The following is a 14,327-nucleotide window of genomic DNA, read 5'->3' on the forward strand; positions in this document are numbered from 1 at the left end:
ATGGGGGGGGGGGGGGGGGGGGGGGACTCGTAACGATCACCACAGATTGAGCGTGACAGATTTGATGTGTTTTTAAGTGTGTGAATTAACACTAATAGAATAATTGCTTTAAGTCGAAGAGATTTGTTATTATTAATCAGTTTTTGTAAGACATTTGGGGGCCTTACTGGTAAGTTAACCCCCGACTCAACCTTAACGTTTCCAGTTGCTTATCCAACTGTCCAGTACGAGAAAAAAAAAAAAACTAATTCCTGGCCACAACTTCCCTCGCCATGTCTTGCTTGGGTCTCCGTACGACTGGACTAAAAAGAGTTGTGAATGAGTTGCCAACCTCTGACCTTGACCCTCACACCAATAGTGTCAAATACAAGACAGATGAGCGAGCTGGACCTTTCCCGACACCTGATGCACTGACCTCGTCTGACATTTGGGAGGGGGGCCAACAAAGGAACCCGGATGACCTCATGTTACGGGACGAGCGGCGGGCGGGATCCTCGGCGCTGCACGTACGATATATAAACATCTGCGTCCGTGACACCCCTTATCACCTGTCCTGCATGTCTGGGGCTTTTTGGGCCGGGACCTCCATGAAGTGATCTCGGCTCGGGGATAAGTCGCGAAGAATGCTTTTGACAAGTATATCGCAGATGTTGCCTTTTGTTTTGCGTGGATGTAAGAAGCGACAAGCCAACACTAGCTGGAAACAAACACAAACACAAAGACGGAGTCCTCGGGCATGGAGGACGTGATGTATTTGACACGTCCCCTTTTTCAGGTTTTTTTGTTGTTGTATTTTTTTTTTTTTTTACAGTATCTGAAGCATTGTGTGAGTGTAAAAACCTCATATTGCCCGCATGTTGTGCTTTTAGTTTATGTTACCGTTTTCAAAGGCGGAGGAAAGTTGACAGAGCGAAGCCTTGTTCTCACATTCCTCCCTCCCTTTTTTTTTCTTATTGCATCCAGGTGGGACTCGATGGAGGAATCGGAGGAAGGAGAGACCGGAGACGACATCTGTGATGTTGGCGCAGGTTAGTCAGCTATAGAGAAAAAAAAGAAAAAAGAACAAATCTGGCAATTTGGTGACCAAAGTAAATTTTAGACTACCTAAAACTAGGCTAACTTGTGGCGCAGGAGGACCTCCTCTTACCAGTCTCATGCCTCCTGTAGGTTCTGCTGTGGGTGCTCCTGTTTCTGTTGCCTCTGGTCGATGGAGCCCGCGTCAAAGGCGACGCCACTGTTGGCGCGGGGGTAGACTCGGGTCACATGGCGGGCCTGCTGGGAGGCCAGGAGGAGCCACGACTTCCTGTCCTGCCAGAGATGATGGAGGACGAGGAGGAGGAAAACGATGATGACCCACACGCCCCTTGGCATCTTCTGTATGGTAATGAAGCTCCTATGAATAAGTTTGTCAGACATTTTAAAAATGTAGTCCCAGTTTTAGTCCAGTTTCAATCACGCCTGTTAGTTTTTAATCATAGTTAGTCAACCTCATCATGTTTTTAATTTAGTTAACTTTGTTGACTGTGAATCTAGAATTTTTGTCTTTATTTAGTCCAAGAAAAAAATAATAATAATAATAAATCTAGTTTTAGTTTCATTTCTGATATAAAACTATTTCACATGAAATTTTCACTCATCTTTTGGATGAAAAGCAACTTCACACACAGTTACAGTGGCTCCTGTGGCTCCATGCTACAAGCTAGTAAGTTAGCCAGCATTAATTAGCCGCCGGATTAGCACTGTTGGAACGTTGTCGCTATTGGATTAATGTTATGTTAAATTATAACTAGGGGTGTCAAAATGAGTGCGTTCATTTAAAGTTTCTTTAATGCCACAATGTTTGAACACGCGATGAAAGACCGCCCCTTACTTGGAACGCCTGTACTGGGGGAATTCCAGTCGCTACGCAGCAGACGCGTCCGCGTCAAAATTGAGCAGTAATAAATGTAATAATAACGCATATATTTGTGGAGACTGGGGTGAAGTTGTATTTTACAATTTGAAAAATGTGCCGAATTTCACAAGTTACTTCATGTTAAAGATTACATAGCTCTTAATATGAAAAGCAAAATGCACTGAGCTGTCACCAATGTCTTTACAAATGCAATTATGCCATCTAGTGGCAGAAAAATGACCTCACCATAAATCAAATCATTCGTTTTTTACGGCACATCTTTTTAATTTTAACTCAATTTTATGAATTATTATGAAATAATGTATGAATGACTAAAAGATGCAGCCATATTTATATTAGTTAAAGAAAAATTCCCCAACAAGAATATGAAAACGTAAACTTAGAACAGATATAAAATTTGCGATAAATCGTGAGTTAACTTAAAGTCATGCGATTAATTACAATTTTAATCGCCTGATACCCCTAATAACTGACGTTTTTTCTTTTGAACCTTTCACCGTGAATCCACCTCCTGACTGTCCCATGTGTTTGCGCATGTTGCACTCGGTAGCTGCAGATTTGAAAGGGTGGGGGGGGGTGTCACTGATTGTCACATGACATTGTCACAGTGACAGATTAGCAGAGACAGAAAATCATATAATTTGAAGTGCATTTTCGTCTCGTCGTCATGAGTCAACGAAAACGCTTACGGATTTAGGCCCAGTTATTGTTTATTAATGAGGGCTAGCGACGATTATTGAACTAGTTAAACGCACATGCCTCTCTTGTTCAAGATATATTTACAGTATTTGTCCTTTTCAGACCCTTCTGTCGTCGATGAAGTCGACGACCATCCGAGCGCTGGCTGGGTCGGCCGCTCGCCACGTTCCTCGGACCCCTCCGACCCAAACTCGAAAGGCTCGCCGAAAAAAAAGAGGAAGAAGAAAGAAGAAGACTCTGAGAAGGGAGACGGAAAACGCCGAGGTAAAAACAAGCCGCCCAAGCAGAGCAGCCGGGACTGCCGCGTGGAGAAGCGCGAGATGAAAGTCCGCGATCTGGGACTGGGCTTCGACTCGGACGAGATCGTCCTCTTCAAGTTCTGCGTGGGCTCCTGCCAGTCTTCCCGGACTAACTACGACCTGGCGCTGAAAGCCCTGCTGCGGAACGGCTCGCTCCCGCGACGCACCGCCCGCAAGGTCAGCAACCACCCGTGTTGCCGGCCCGACCGCTACGAACCCGTGTCCTTCATGGACGCTCAGACCACGTGGAGGACCATCCGGTCCTTATCTGCCGCCAGCTGCATTTGCATGGGCTGACGGAGTCCCGTCCTCTCCGGTGATTGGACACGTGGGAGGAGTTTAAGAAATGCGGCAAAGACTGATGAAACAGGAAGTGATGGTGGCCACTTCCTGTTTGTTTTTGAAAGCTGTTTGAGCATTTATTCAATATTCCATGTACTATTACGCTCTTTGTCCACACTCGCAAGACATTTCAGCGCACTAGTCGAACAACAATTAACAACAACAATGGTAACAATTTGTAACAATTTCTCCACAACTGTATAACAGTACAAATAACTAGAGCGAGGCAAAAATGTGCATTTATTGACATCATTTATTTATCCTTGATCTCGAACTTATGGTTACTATAGCGATTCACTGTGTGGAGAAATGTCATACTGTAATGGCAAAAATGTGTTCATAAGTTTTTCTACTAGTCTACCATATCCATTTTAAAAGCCTCTGTACTAGTGTACTAGTAGGACAAACTTTGTATACCAGTAGAATAACTACATGTTACTAGTGAGTCAAAACTGTACACTTGTTGACAACTGCGGGCTTGTAGCACTACTAAAGGCAGGATCAAATCTACAATTTAACACATATCGCTTCAATTAGTGGTACTAGTAGCGTGCAACTGTCAACTAGTGCACAGTTTCGCCTCACTAGTTGACCTCCTAGTATGCCAAAATTGTCCTACTAAAGTACAGAAATGTTATACAGTAGTGGAAAAAAATGATTTGTTATACTAGTGCGCTCAATTTTCCTACGAGTGAGGGCAAAGTGTACTAGTATCTTAACTCCTTCACTGCCATTGACGGCTATAGACGTCAAAAAATCATTTGAACTATTTCTATTAGTTTAACATTTTTTTTCACTTTTGTTAGCAAGAGTATGAAAACCTAGAATTTTTTTGGTATATTTAGAACAGATATAAAATGTGTGATTAATCGTGAGTTAACTATTGAAGTCATGCAATTAATTACAATTTTAAAAATGAAAAGATTAAAATTTAGGGGCGTCAGGCGATTAATTTTTTTTAAGCGTAATTAATCGCATGACTTCACTAGTTAACGCACGATTAATCACAAATTTTATATCTGTTCTAAATGTACAATAAAAAAAATCTAGCTTTTCATACTCTTGTTAACAAAAGTGGAAAAAAAATGTTAAATTAATAGAAATAGTTCAAATGAAATTTTGACGTCTATAGCCGTCAATGGCAGTGAATGAGTTAAGTTTGATACTGAATAAATGCTTAAACTGCTCTCCACAGGAGGCCATGATGGAGCCAGTCTGGATTTCTCGTTACGAGCCAACGCTTTTTCCTCCCCCCCCCCCCCCCCCGCGTTTGTCGCAGGCTCACCAAAACGGACAGCGTGAACGTGACTGCTTTGATGTTGAACGCGCGTGACCGCGCAACGTCTGAGACTCGAGCGACACAGCACGAGCGGCGCGCGAACGAGCGAGCGTTTATCTTGGAAAACGAGGCAAACAGACGGCGGTGGAAACGTTCAATATTTACTACTCGCGGCGATGTCAGCTCTTCCCAGAAGTTCAATAACAAGTAAATGGGTTCAACGTTCAAGTGAGCTGGGCCAAATGGATGCCATGCATCTTCACGTATTACTGTATACAAGTAAAATATATTTATTTTCTGATAAATTATTTATTTATTATAGCTTCGTACGAAAGCTGTTTTATTCCACTCTGTATCGTAGATGTATATCTATTTATTGCCCAAAGTCAGATTTCATATTCCTTCTGCTTCCCCCCGTTCACAATGTACATATTTCATAAAGGTGCTGAATCTCGTTGGGAGTGGTCCTATTCCTAAAAACAAAAAAACAAAAGTCAGACCTCGCAGCCGATGCAAGGGCTCACTTTCTGCATTTGTTTTTTGTGAAAACAACACCTTGATATAAAAAAAAAAAAACGCTTCACCACAAACTGACATCCAGCGGAATTACATTGTGTGCATAATAAATATCTCTTACCTTACACGTTGAGCCTGATGATTGATTGAGTCACCAACTTTAACAGCTGCAGTGAAATACAATTACAACCTCAATTCTAAAATGAGTGTTCCCTGAAAATCTATTGATATATTTCCAACAGCATTTCTCCTGTTGCTCTCCTTTCCTTCTAGCATGTAGACATGACTTCTTTTCTTTCTTTCTTTTTTTTTTTGTCCAATCAGATTTCAGCCTCTTTGTGTCACTATGTCAATCTAATCTGCCCATTCAAAAATAACGAGTAGTGGTCCATGTAACTTATCAGCAATAGTTTCAGATTTCAAATTCACCTCTCAGTGCCAGAGTGCTGACGTCAGCATCTTTTCCGTCCTGTGATTGGTTGGTTAGAGGCAAATGTGTTCGTCAAGTTGGATTATAGCAAAACGCATTTGTAGTGATCTGCGCACATTAACGCCTTTATTAAATCGGCATCTATGCTGAGTATTTTCCATGTTTTTGTCATGAACACAAACAGTAGGATGGTAGCACCCCCCTGCCTAGACGGGTATATGACAAATTGGAATTCAACTCAAATCACTGAACAGATTGTATTCAAACTTAAGAGGCTTTACTTTACTAGAATTTTAAGTATGAGTGATAGTTCTGCAGAGTACCATAATGTCTTATGCACATGCAGTATTTTATTGGGCGCTCTGTCGCTCGTTAAATCGTGTCACTGTTAGCATATTTTTGTGTTGTAGCACCACCTGCTGGCCGAATGGGAACGTCATGACAAGGTGGAGACTCGACTGAACTCATCAGTGTGGTTTTAATTTGCACACGTTCAAAACCATCACGCCCCCCCCCCCCAAATTTTTTTTTTTTTAAATATATCAAAACACTGCAAGTTGAATAAAAAAAAAAAAAGACTTTGACAAGTTGTTTACATTCAGTTGTCCTTGCCTGTATCACTTTTCTATGGCACAGAGAATGTTAGCAGCATGTTTAAAAAGTACATCTCAACAACATCATGCATTGTGTTAACACACAAACAAATTACACAAATTCATACAGTACATGTTAAGTTTAGTTTGTACCCATTGGGTATAAAAGTGACTTTTTTTCATATATATGTATATTTTTTTTTACACATTTCCTTGCTTGGAAATTGGCACAGAAGTTAAAATCGTTTTTTGAACCCGCACTTCTTTCACAGTGTCCAAGTTTCTAATAAAAGATACAAGAACTGAGCACCTTCATGTCCAGCAATGGATCCACTTTTCATGCTGTCAAAAACACAAGTTGGTTAACGTGGTTTTGGTTTGTAATTTTTGACTTTCAGCGTTATCAGAGAGGCTGTTAAACTGATGCATAATTAACATAACAATAGGAAAAATGTGGGTGACACTTCCGCAAATGCATTTTTTCCCTCCATATTTTTTTTGTTCTATCCTGTGTGCAGCAAGTTTAATTGCTAACGTTTAACTTTAAGATGTTGGTCATTTTTGCTTTGCAATAACTCTTTGGTCAAAACATTTCAGTATTCTACTCATTCGAATTTGATCCAATACAAAGGGCTGTATAAAAACGATACATACATAGGAATGAATAATGGTTTTGTTGTCATGTCTTCTATTATGTGCCTTTATGTGCTGAGGTTTTCCTGGTTCATACTGTGCCCCCTTTTAAAGGTGCAGCACTTAAGCCTTGTTTTTTCCTTTCCTTCCTAATGTGTGAGTGTGGTTTTTTTTCTATCTAAAAAAAAAACTCAGGCGACCTGCCAGGCTTCACAGGCTCCCCCTGGTGGTCATTGTTGTTTTCACGTTTCTTGCATGGAGAAGTGCCCTTTTAGTGATCAATGATATAATCTGAATCTGTGTAGCCACCTGTTGCCATTCCTACTAAATGATAGAAAATTTGTGAGTACATTTAGATGAGAACATCATATTTTCTGTATGTGCCGTGACATTCTTCCAATAAAAAAAGATGTGCCTGGCTCAGTAAGAGTCGCGAAACACTGATTGCATTAGATGCATTTCACTGACTGACAGGAGCTCGGGGTGCTAAACATGCACGTGACCATCTCGCCTGTCCTGACACGCGTCGAAGCCGGCTGTCCCGGTGAGGCCTTCGCCGAATCCCCCTGCCGCTGCTTTGCATCAGCCTCGACTTCGGACTCGCCTCCGGGCGCCGCGCTCGCTTCCACGCTGAACGGGTGGAAGTTGACCCGAGCCGTGTCGTACTCCCACGCATGTCTCATGGCGAAGTTGGTGAAGGACGGCGCGTCGCCGGTGTCCGTCGACTGCCCCGGGTCTTTCCTGCGTATCGACGCGTAGCTGGTGTCGTTGGTGTTGAATGACGGAGGCGAGTCCTGACCTCCGACCCAGCCTATGTGGTCTCCGCTGCTCTCTTTCACACGAGTTAGTGCCCGCTTCAGCTTCCCGCAGCCCTTCAGGAGCAGGTTCTTCCGGCACAGGATGTACACCCACGGGTCCAAAATGGGGTTGAAGGAGGCGAAGCGAATGGCCAGTAGGTCGCTGCGGTAGTCGGGCTTCCCTCCGGCGGAAATATAAGCAGGGTCATAAAGTTGATTCATGAAGATTCTCACCTGACACATGGAGAGAAAGACAACTTAATCAGGGTACGCATATACTGATATAGCAGAAAATGGCATGCAGTAGGGTATATTTCTGTGTAGAGGCGGGTTAAACCCCATGTTGGTAATTTTGCAGCCAAGTGCAAGACCGGTGGGTCTGTGAGGGCTGCGCTGCTGTGGGAGCGGTAGCAGCTGACTTCAATTATGGCCAATCAAAGGACCGCCTTTGAGGACCTTGACATGAGGCGTGGCCAGTCGCCAACACATCTGGCACATCTGCGCCATGACGTGGGCACTTGGAGATGATAATTTGTGGTCGTTTGCCTAGTGGGGTGATTTGAATAATATAAATTAAATATAATACATTGATTCAGAGGGTTTGATGCCCGCTGTTCACTAATTTGTAATTGAAATGTATGTTGCATTAGACCAGCTGTCCCTGGCTACGCTGGCCATTTGTGGATGGATGGATGGATGGATGGATGGATGGCAGGACAGTTGGATGGATGATGGATGGATGGATAGATGGACAGATGATGGATGGACGGGCAGATGGATCAACTGATAAATGGATGGATGGGCAGTTGGACGGATGATGATGGATGGGAAAACGGATAGACGGATGGATGGACAGATGGATCGACGGATAAATGCATTGATGGAATGATGGATGGATAGATGGACAAACAGCTGTCAAAAGGATCTATGGATGGACAGATGGATGGATGGGAGGATGGACAGATGATGGATGGATGGGAGAACAGATGGACGGATGAACAATGGATGCATTCATGAATGGATGGATGGATGGGAGAAGTTGTGTTCGTTAAAGTTATCAAATAGTATTGCATATGAAAGACAATTTAAAAATGTTTATTTTTACATTTACAATATAGGAGTTGAACCAGCGCTTTCATTAGTGTATGACGTCACGTTTCACGCAACTATTTTTACACCAGCAAAAGGGCTCAGAAATACAATGTAGGCTATGTTATCGTCAACCATTATCAGGGATACGGCAGAAAATGATCACATTTCTACTTTTCATTCTTCAAAAATATTATTAACTACAAATATATCTTTGTTTAATCGTTGTTCATCAAGCTATGCCATTATGTCGTAATTGCTCGTCCACTAGATGGCAGCAAACTGCCTTGTGTATCCACCTGTTGCATACAACGAACAAAATAAGTCATGACTTTCCTGTGAACATCAGCTTTGTGTTCAAGTCGACACGACCAGATTTTGTCAGTAAATTAAGACGAGATCATGTCATTCATTAATAATTTTTTGACATTTTTGTCGTATGCTGTGACATTTCTCTCATAAGTGCATGCATTGATTCAATAAAGCTTCAAAAGCACCATGACTGATACTTTTCTAAAATAACATAAAAATAAAAATGATTAAAACAATGTTGAAAAGGGGCTAGTTACCACTAGAGGGATGGAGCACACCAGGAAAACGATGGTCATGAAAACGAGCAGCCAGAACATTTGGATCTCCGCCGCCGAGGACGCCGACTGCAGCCGGGGGAAGCGCCTCCTGGAGCCGCCCTGCTCGCACGCCTCGGCCCGGACGATCCCGGTCCTCTGGTTCATCCCCACCAGCGACTTGCAAACGGCCAGGTTGCACAGCACCGTGACGGCGATCAACAGCAGCATCACCCCGCCGTACAGCAACGAGTAGCAGGCGCCCGCAGGATCCGTCGCCCTCCAGTCCAGGAAGCACCAAGTTCCCGGGAAGTGTTTGACGTGCTGCCCGAAGCCGAAACTGGGCATGACGCACAGGACCATGTTGGCCAGGTAGACCGCGAGGAGGGCGAAGCGAGCCATGGTCCTGTCTATGTGCTGGGAGTAGAAGTAGGCGTGATTTATGGCCAGGTACCTCTCCACCGCCATCGCGCACAGGATGGACATGCCGGCCGAGCCGAAGAAGAGCATGGAGAAGGAGAAGAAGTGACACAGGAGGTCCCCGCCGGGCCACTGGCTCGCCACGTAGGTGGCGATCACCACCGGGCTGGTGAAGCACGTGCCCAGGAGGTCGGTGATGGCCATTCCGCACACCAGCGCGTAGAAGGTGGTCTCCTTCTGCTCCTTCTTGGAGACGCACAGCACCACGATGGCGATCACGTTGCCCAGGACGCCCACGGCGAACATGGTGGCCGAGGTGACCAGTGACCGGGATTCGAGCCTCAGCGTCGGGTAGGCGCTGAGGTTGCGACCCAAGGAGAGAGCCGGCTCCGAACCGTTCGTGTCCCACGCTATGGTGTCGTTGATCATCATTTAGAAAAGCAAAACGAACAGGCTCAACAGTTGTTGTTTTTTTTTTACTTATAGCATGTCATACCGCAAATATTAAAACAAAACAAATTCACAAAGTGCTCTTGCTGCTCATGTTTTTTATCCCGCATGGACGTGCGCGCTTGCTTGCGTGCACGCTCCTTTTCAGTGCGGGTATTTAAGCTCGGTGCTGATGTCAAGACTGTGACGTGCGTGCGGGCAGCATGCAAGCGCCATCAGCTCCCTGTGGATCTAATTTCTACAAGCAGAGTCAAATCGTTAAGTGCAAAGCATTTATCACAAGGGCGCAAGGGGGGGGGGGGCATCCCTTTTTATTGGTCACTCACTGAGGATGAATTACAATAATAAACACATGAGTAAAAAAACACACAGTATTGACCTGAACATGAGATACATTTGCACAATTTTGTAAACTGCTTATCTTCGATCTATTTTGGCTGACTTTAGTGCCACACAATTTCAGGGCGCATAGACAAATGAAGAAAAAAACAGCCATTCACACTTAAGATTCTTCTTTTTCACCCGACCAGAATCTGCTATCATGTCAAAGTTAAAAGGTAAGCAGAGCTGCAGTGTATCTGTACTATTAGCTTGACATATATTGTTCAGCTAAGTCAGGGTTGCCCAAACTTTTCCCTTCAAGGGCTGCACACAGTAAAATAGGAAGATGCATTAAGGGCCATTTAGATTAAAAATATATATATATAATTATCATTATTATTATTTATTGTTTACTTAAACGTATTAACTACGACAAAAGCAATCAATTAATGTTTTTATTTTTTATTATTATTATTATTTTTACTTAAACTTATTAAACATGGCAAAAACCAATCAACCAACCAAGCTAACAAATATATATTGTTAATATAATGGAGTGACTATGAAAAACTGCAAAACTTTAACTTTTTTTTCAAATGCCAAAAATTATTCAAAAAGAACCCCACTGATAAAAAAAAAAAAAAAAAAAGTCTCAGCATTTGCATGAGACAGAACCGCCCCCGAAAACAGAGTGATTTGAAATATTTGGAGTTTCACAAATGGATATCAAGTGTGTTGTGACTCTTTATCCATCCTGTTTTCAATTGTGATAAAAACTACTTTGATGACAAGGAAACTGGAAAATTGAAGTCACAAAATGCGACATGTACATTACAATAAAATAGATACATTATCGGCAAAATATTGTCAAATCAAAGCATCTGTGATAATTCACAAAAGAAACATTTGATCCACCTTGGAGTGTGCAGGTGTACATAATAAAATGTATGATGAGTGTAAATGATAATAATGGCAGCCAACTTTTCTGTATTGAGACACATAAATAGAGTTTAATTAAAAAAAGAGAATCCTGTGAATTATTATTATTTTTAGCCAGTATTTTATTTTGTGGTTATATCATCTCCAGGAGTTGAGGCATGTGAGTCATGCAAGCAACTCGCTTAATTACTCAAGACTTGGTTTTCATAGATAAAACCCTGTTTTTGTTTCGTTTTTCCAAAAGGCCTGAGAGGAGTTATGAGCAGCACCAAGGTCAGCTCCAAATGCTGTCTCGGTCTAAAAAGTTATTAGTAGTCATTAAATGTTCATAACTCAGACTTTTTCCAAACAAAACAGCTTAAAGGGCTTTTCAACCAAACTTGACCATATTAAATGCATTGGGACTACACACGTATACTTCCATTGATTGAGTTTGACCTTGTGAGGAAGGATATGAAAAGTTGTTGTTGTGCTTCGGTACGGAAGCGTTTTGCATTCACTTGAAAAAAAAACAACTCCTGTTTTTCTGACTATTTTTTGGGGGGGGAGCTTTGTTTTTTGGAGTATTTTTTTTTCATTTTCTGTTTTTCTGAATATTTTTATCAATTTTTTGTTTTTGTTTTACTGAATATTTTTTGACAGAAAAAAATATTCAGAAAAACAGGCTGAAAAAAATTATTCAAAAAAACAGAATAAAAATTATTTTAAAAAATAAGGAAAAAAATTATTCAAAAAAACAGAATAAAAATTATTTTAAAAAACGGAAACAAATATTCCGAAAAACAGAGCTGGTGTTTTGTTTTTTGGAGTATTTTTATTTTTTTTACCTCTGAACTTCAAGCTACTTATTGCAGACTTGCTAATAGCGGAAGCGGACACTTTCCCGCATACCTCCATATGCAATAAGATGGTCATGTTTACTTACTGGCTCTCAATAAAGGAATGAATGTATATACTGTAGTGTAGTTTGTTCTATAATCTCTGAGGGAAAACCCTTTAAAAAAATCAGAAAAATAGAAACAAATATTCAGAAAAACAGAAAAATAATGATTTTATAAAACAGGGAAAAATTACTCAGAAAAACAGAAAAAATATTCTGAAAAACAGAGAAAAAATATATTTTTTAAAACACACAAAAAAAATACTCAAAAAAATAAGGAAAAAAATACTCAAAAACAAAGCTCCCCCCAAAAATTTGTCAGAAATACATTTTTTTTCCAAGTGAATGCAATATGCTTCTGTACTTAGGTACTGTTATTTATTTATTTATTTATTTGTTTGTTTGTTTATTATTTTATGGTCCATGGCAGCTCCACCCTTACAGTGCAGGAGTATGATGTCAGGCGTACGCTGCGGGCTGATCCAAAAAAAAGCTGATGGACCTTAAGGAGTTTCAGGACGTGTGCTGAAAGGACTGTGCGGATGAGTTGGCAGGAGTCTTCACCACCATATTCAACCGGTCCCTGTCCCACTCCATTGTCCACCCTGTCAGAAGTCCTCCACCATAATCCCCCTGCCCAAGACAACCCACTTCACCAGCCTGAATGACTACCGGCCAGCCGCACTCACCCCGGTAGTTATGAAATGTTTTGAAAAACTGGTCCGTGATCACATCCTATCATTGCTGCCTAAAAATGTGGACTCACATCAGTTCACCCTACAGGGTCAATAGATCAACTGAGGACGCTATAGCCACAGCCCTTCATGCTGCACTGTCACACCTGGACCAGCAGGGGAGCTATGTGCGGCTTCTCTTCGTTGACTACAGCTCAGCTTTTAACTCATTCACTGCCATTGACGGCTATATCAAAAATCTATTTGAAGTATTTCTATTAGTTAAATTTTTTTTCTACTTATGTTAACAAGAGTATAAAAACCTAAAAAAATGTTAATTGTACATTTAGAACAGATATAAAATTTGTGATTAATTGTGAGTTAACTAGTGAAGTCATGCGATTAATTACGATTAAAAATTGTAATCGAATTTTTAATACTCTAAGTCGCATCAGGCGATTCATTTTTTTTACTGTAATTAATCGCATGACTTCAATAATTAACTCATGATTAATCACACATTTTATTTCTGCTCTAAATGTACAATACTTGTTTTTCCTAGATTTTCATACTCTTGTTAACAAAAGTGGAAAAAAAATATTAAACTAATAGAAATAGTTCAAATGAAATTTTGACGTCTATAGCCGTCAATGGCAGTGAATGAGTTAATAGCATCCTCAACCACAGGCTGGTGGACAAACTGGGGGATCTGGGCTTTCCACACCCCACCTGCAAGTGGATACACAGCTTCCTGTCTGGACGTAGCCAGAAGGTCAGAGTGGGTGACCACGTCTCGCTAACTCTCAGCTCCCTACTCTATACTCTACACCTACGACTGCATCCCTGGACACCATAACAACATGATAGTAAAATTTGCAGATGATCTCAGGGGTGGGGGGGGGGGGGGTTGAGACTGCCTACAGGGACGAGGTGGTACAACTGACATGGTGGTGCAGGGAGAACAACTTACTCATCAATACGGCAAAGACCAAGGAGCTGATCATCGATTTTAGCAGGAAGAAAACTGACATTTGTCGTAGGGGACTGTGTGGAGAGAGGGTGGCCGACTTCCGCTTTTTGGGAGTCCACATTGAGGAAGATTTGACCCGGAGTGTGAACACCCTCTGAGCTGCTGAAGAAGACCCAGCAGAGACTGCATATTCTGCTAAGGTGCTAAGGAGAAACAGCATCACCAAGAGACTGTTGGTTTCCTTCTATAGGAAGCACCATTGAGAGTGTTTGAATGTATTGTATGTGTGTGTGTGTGGTTCACCGGCTGCACAGTGGCTCAGAGGAAAGCACTCGAGAGGGCCATGGACACAGCCCGCAAGATAATTGGCTGCCCTCTCATCTCTCTGGTAGAACTGTACAAATCCTGCTCTTCCATAAACATTTTGAAGGACACCTCCCACCCTGATCGTTGTTCGAGCTGCTGCCATCAGGCAGGTGGTATAGGTCAATTAGAACGAGGACAAACAGATTCTC

The 14,327-nt window shown here is 41.9% G+C and overlaps 2 protein-coding genes across 3 annotated transcripts in view; one reads left to right on the forward strand and one right to left on the reverse strand.

Moving 5' to 3' along the window:
- LOC147180554 (uncharacterized) overlaps nucleotides 1–4,284 on the forward strand; it is a 34,853-nt gene extending 30,569 nt beyond the window's left edge. For both annotated transcript variants that reach the window (XM_086081632.1, XM_086081633.1), the window contains 3 exons: nucleotides 964–1,028; nucleotides 1,168–1,381; nucleotides 2,717–4,284. In XM_086081632.1, coding sequence (XP_085937758.1) covers nucleotides 964–1,028; nucleotides 1,168–1,381; nucleotides 2,717–3,210 — 773 coding nt within the window. In that variant the 3' untranslated portion in view covers nucleotides 3,211–4,284. The remainder of the gene's footprint in view (nucleotides 1–963; nucleotides 1,029–1,167; nucleotides 1,382–2,716) is intronic.
- A 1,863-nt stretch (nucleotides 4,285–6,147) lies between these two features.
- On the reverse strand, nucleotides 6,148–10,115 carry ptger4c (prostaglandin E receptor 4 (subtype EP4) c). The gene is made up of 2 exons (XM_086073534.1): nucleotides 9,162–10,115; nucleotides 6,148–7,737 (listed from the first exon to the last, which is right to left on the reverse strand). The coding sequence occupies exons 1-2, from the start codon at nucleotides 10,008–10,010 to the stop codon at nucleotides 7,156–7,158; spliced, it is 1,431 nt and encodes a 476-aa protein (XP_085929660.1). The 5' UTR covers nucleotides 10,011–10,115; the 3' UTR covers nucleotides 6,148–7,155.
- Nucleotides 10,116–14,327: the final 4,212 nt, after the last annotated feature.

The sequence above is a fragment of the Leptonotus elevatus genome, chromosome 1 (genome assembly GCF_054856555.1).
Source record: "Leptonotus elevatus isolate MCC_2025b chromosome 1, RoL_Lele_1.0, whole genome shotgun sequence".
Lineage (NCBI taxonomy): Eukaryota > Metazoa > Chordata > Actinopteri > Syngnathiformes > Syngnathidae > Leptonotus > Leptonotus elevatus.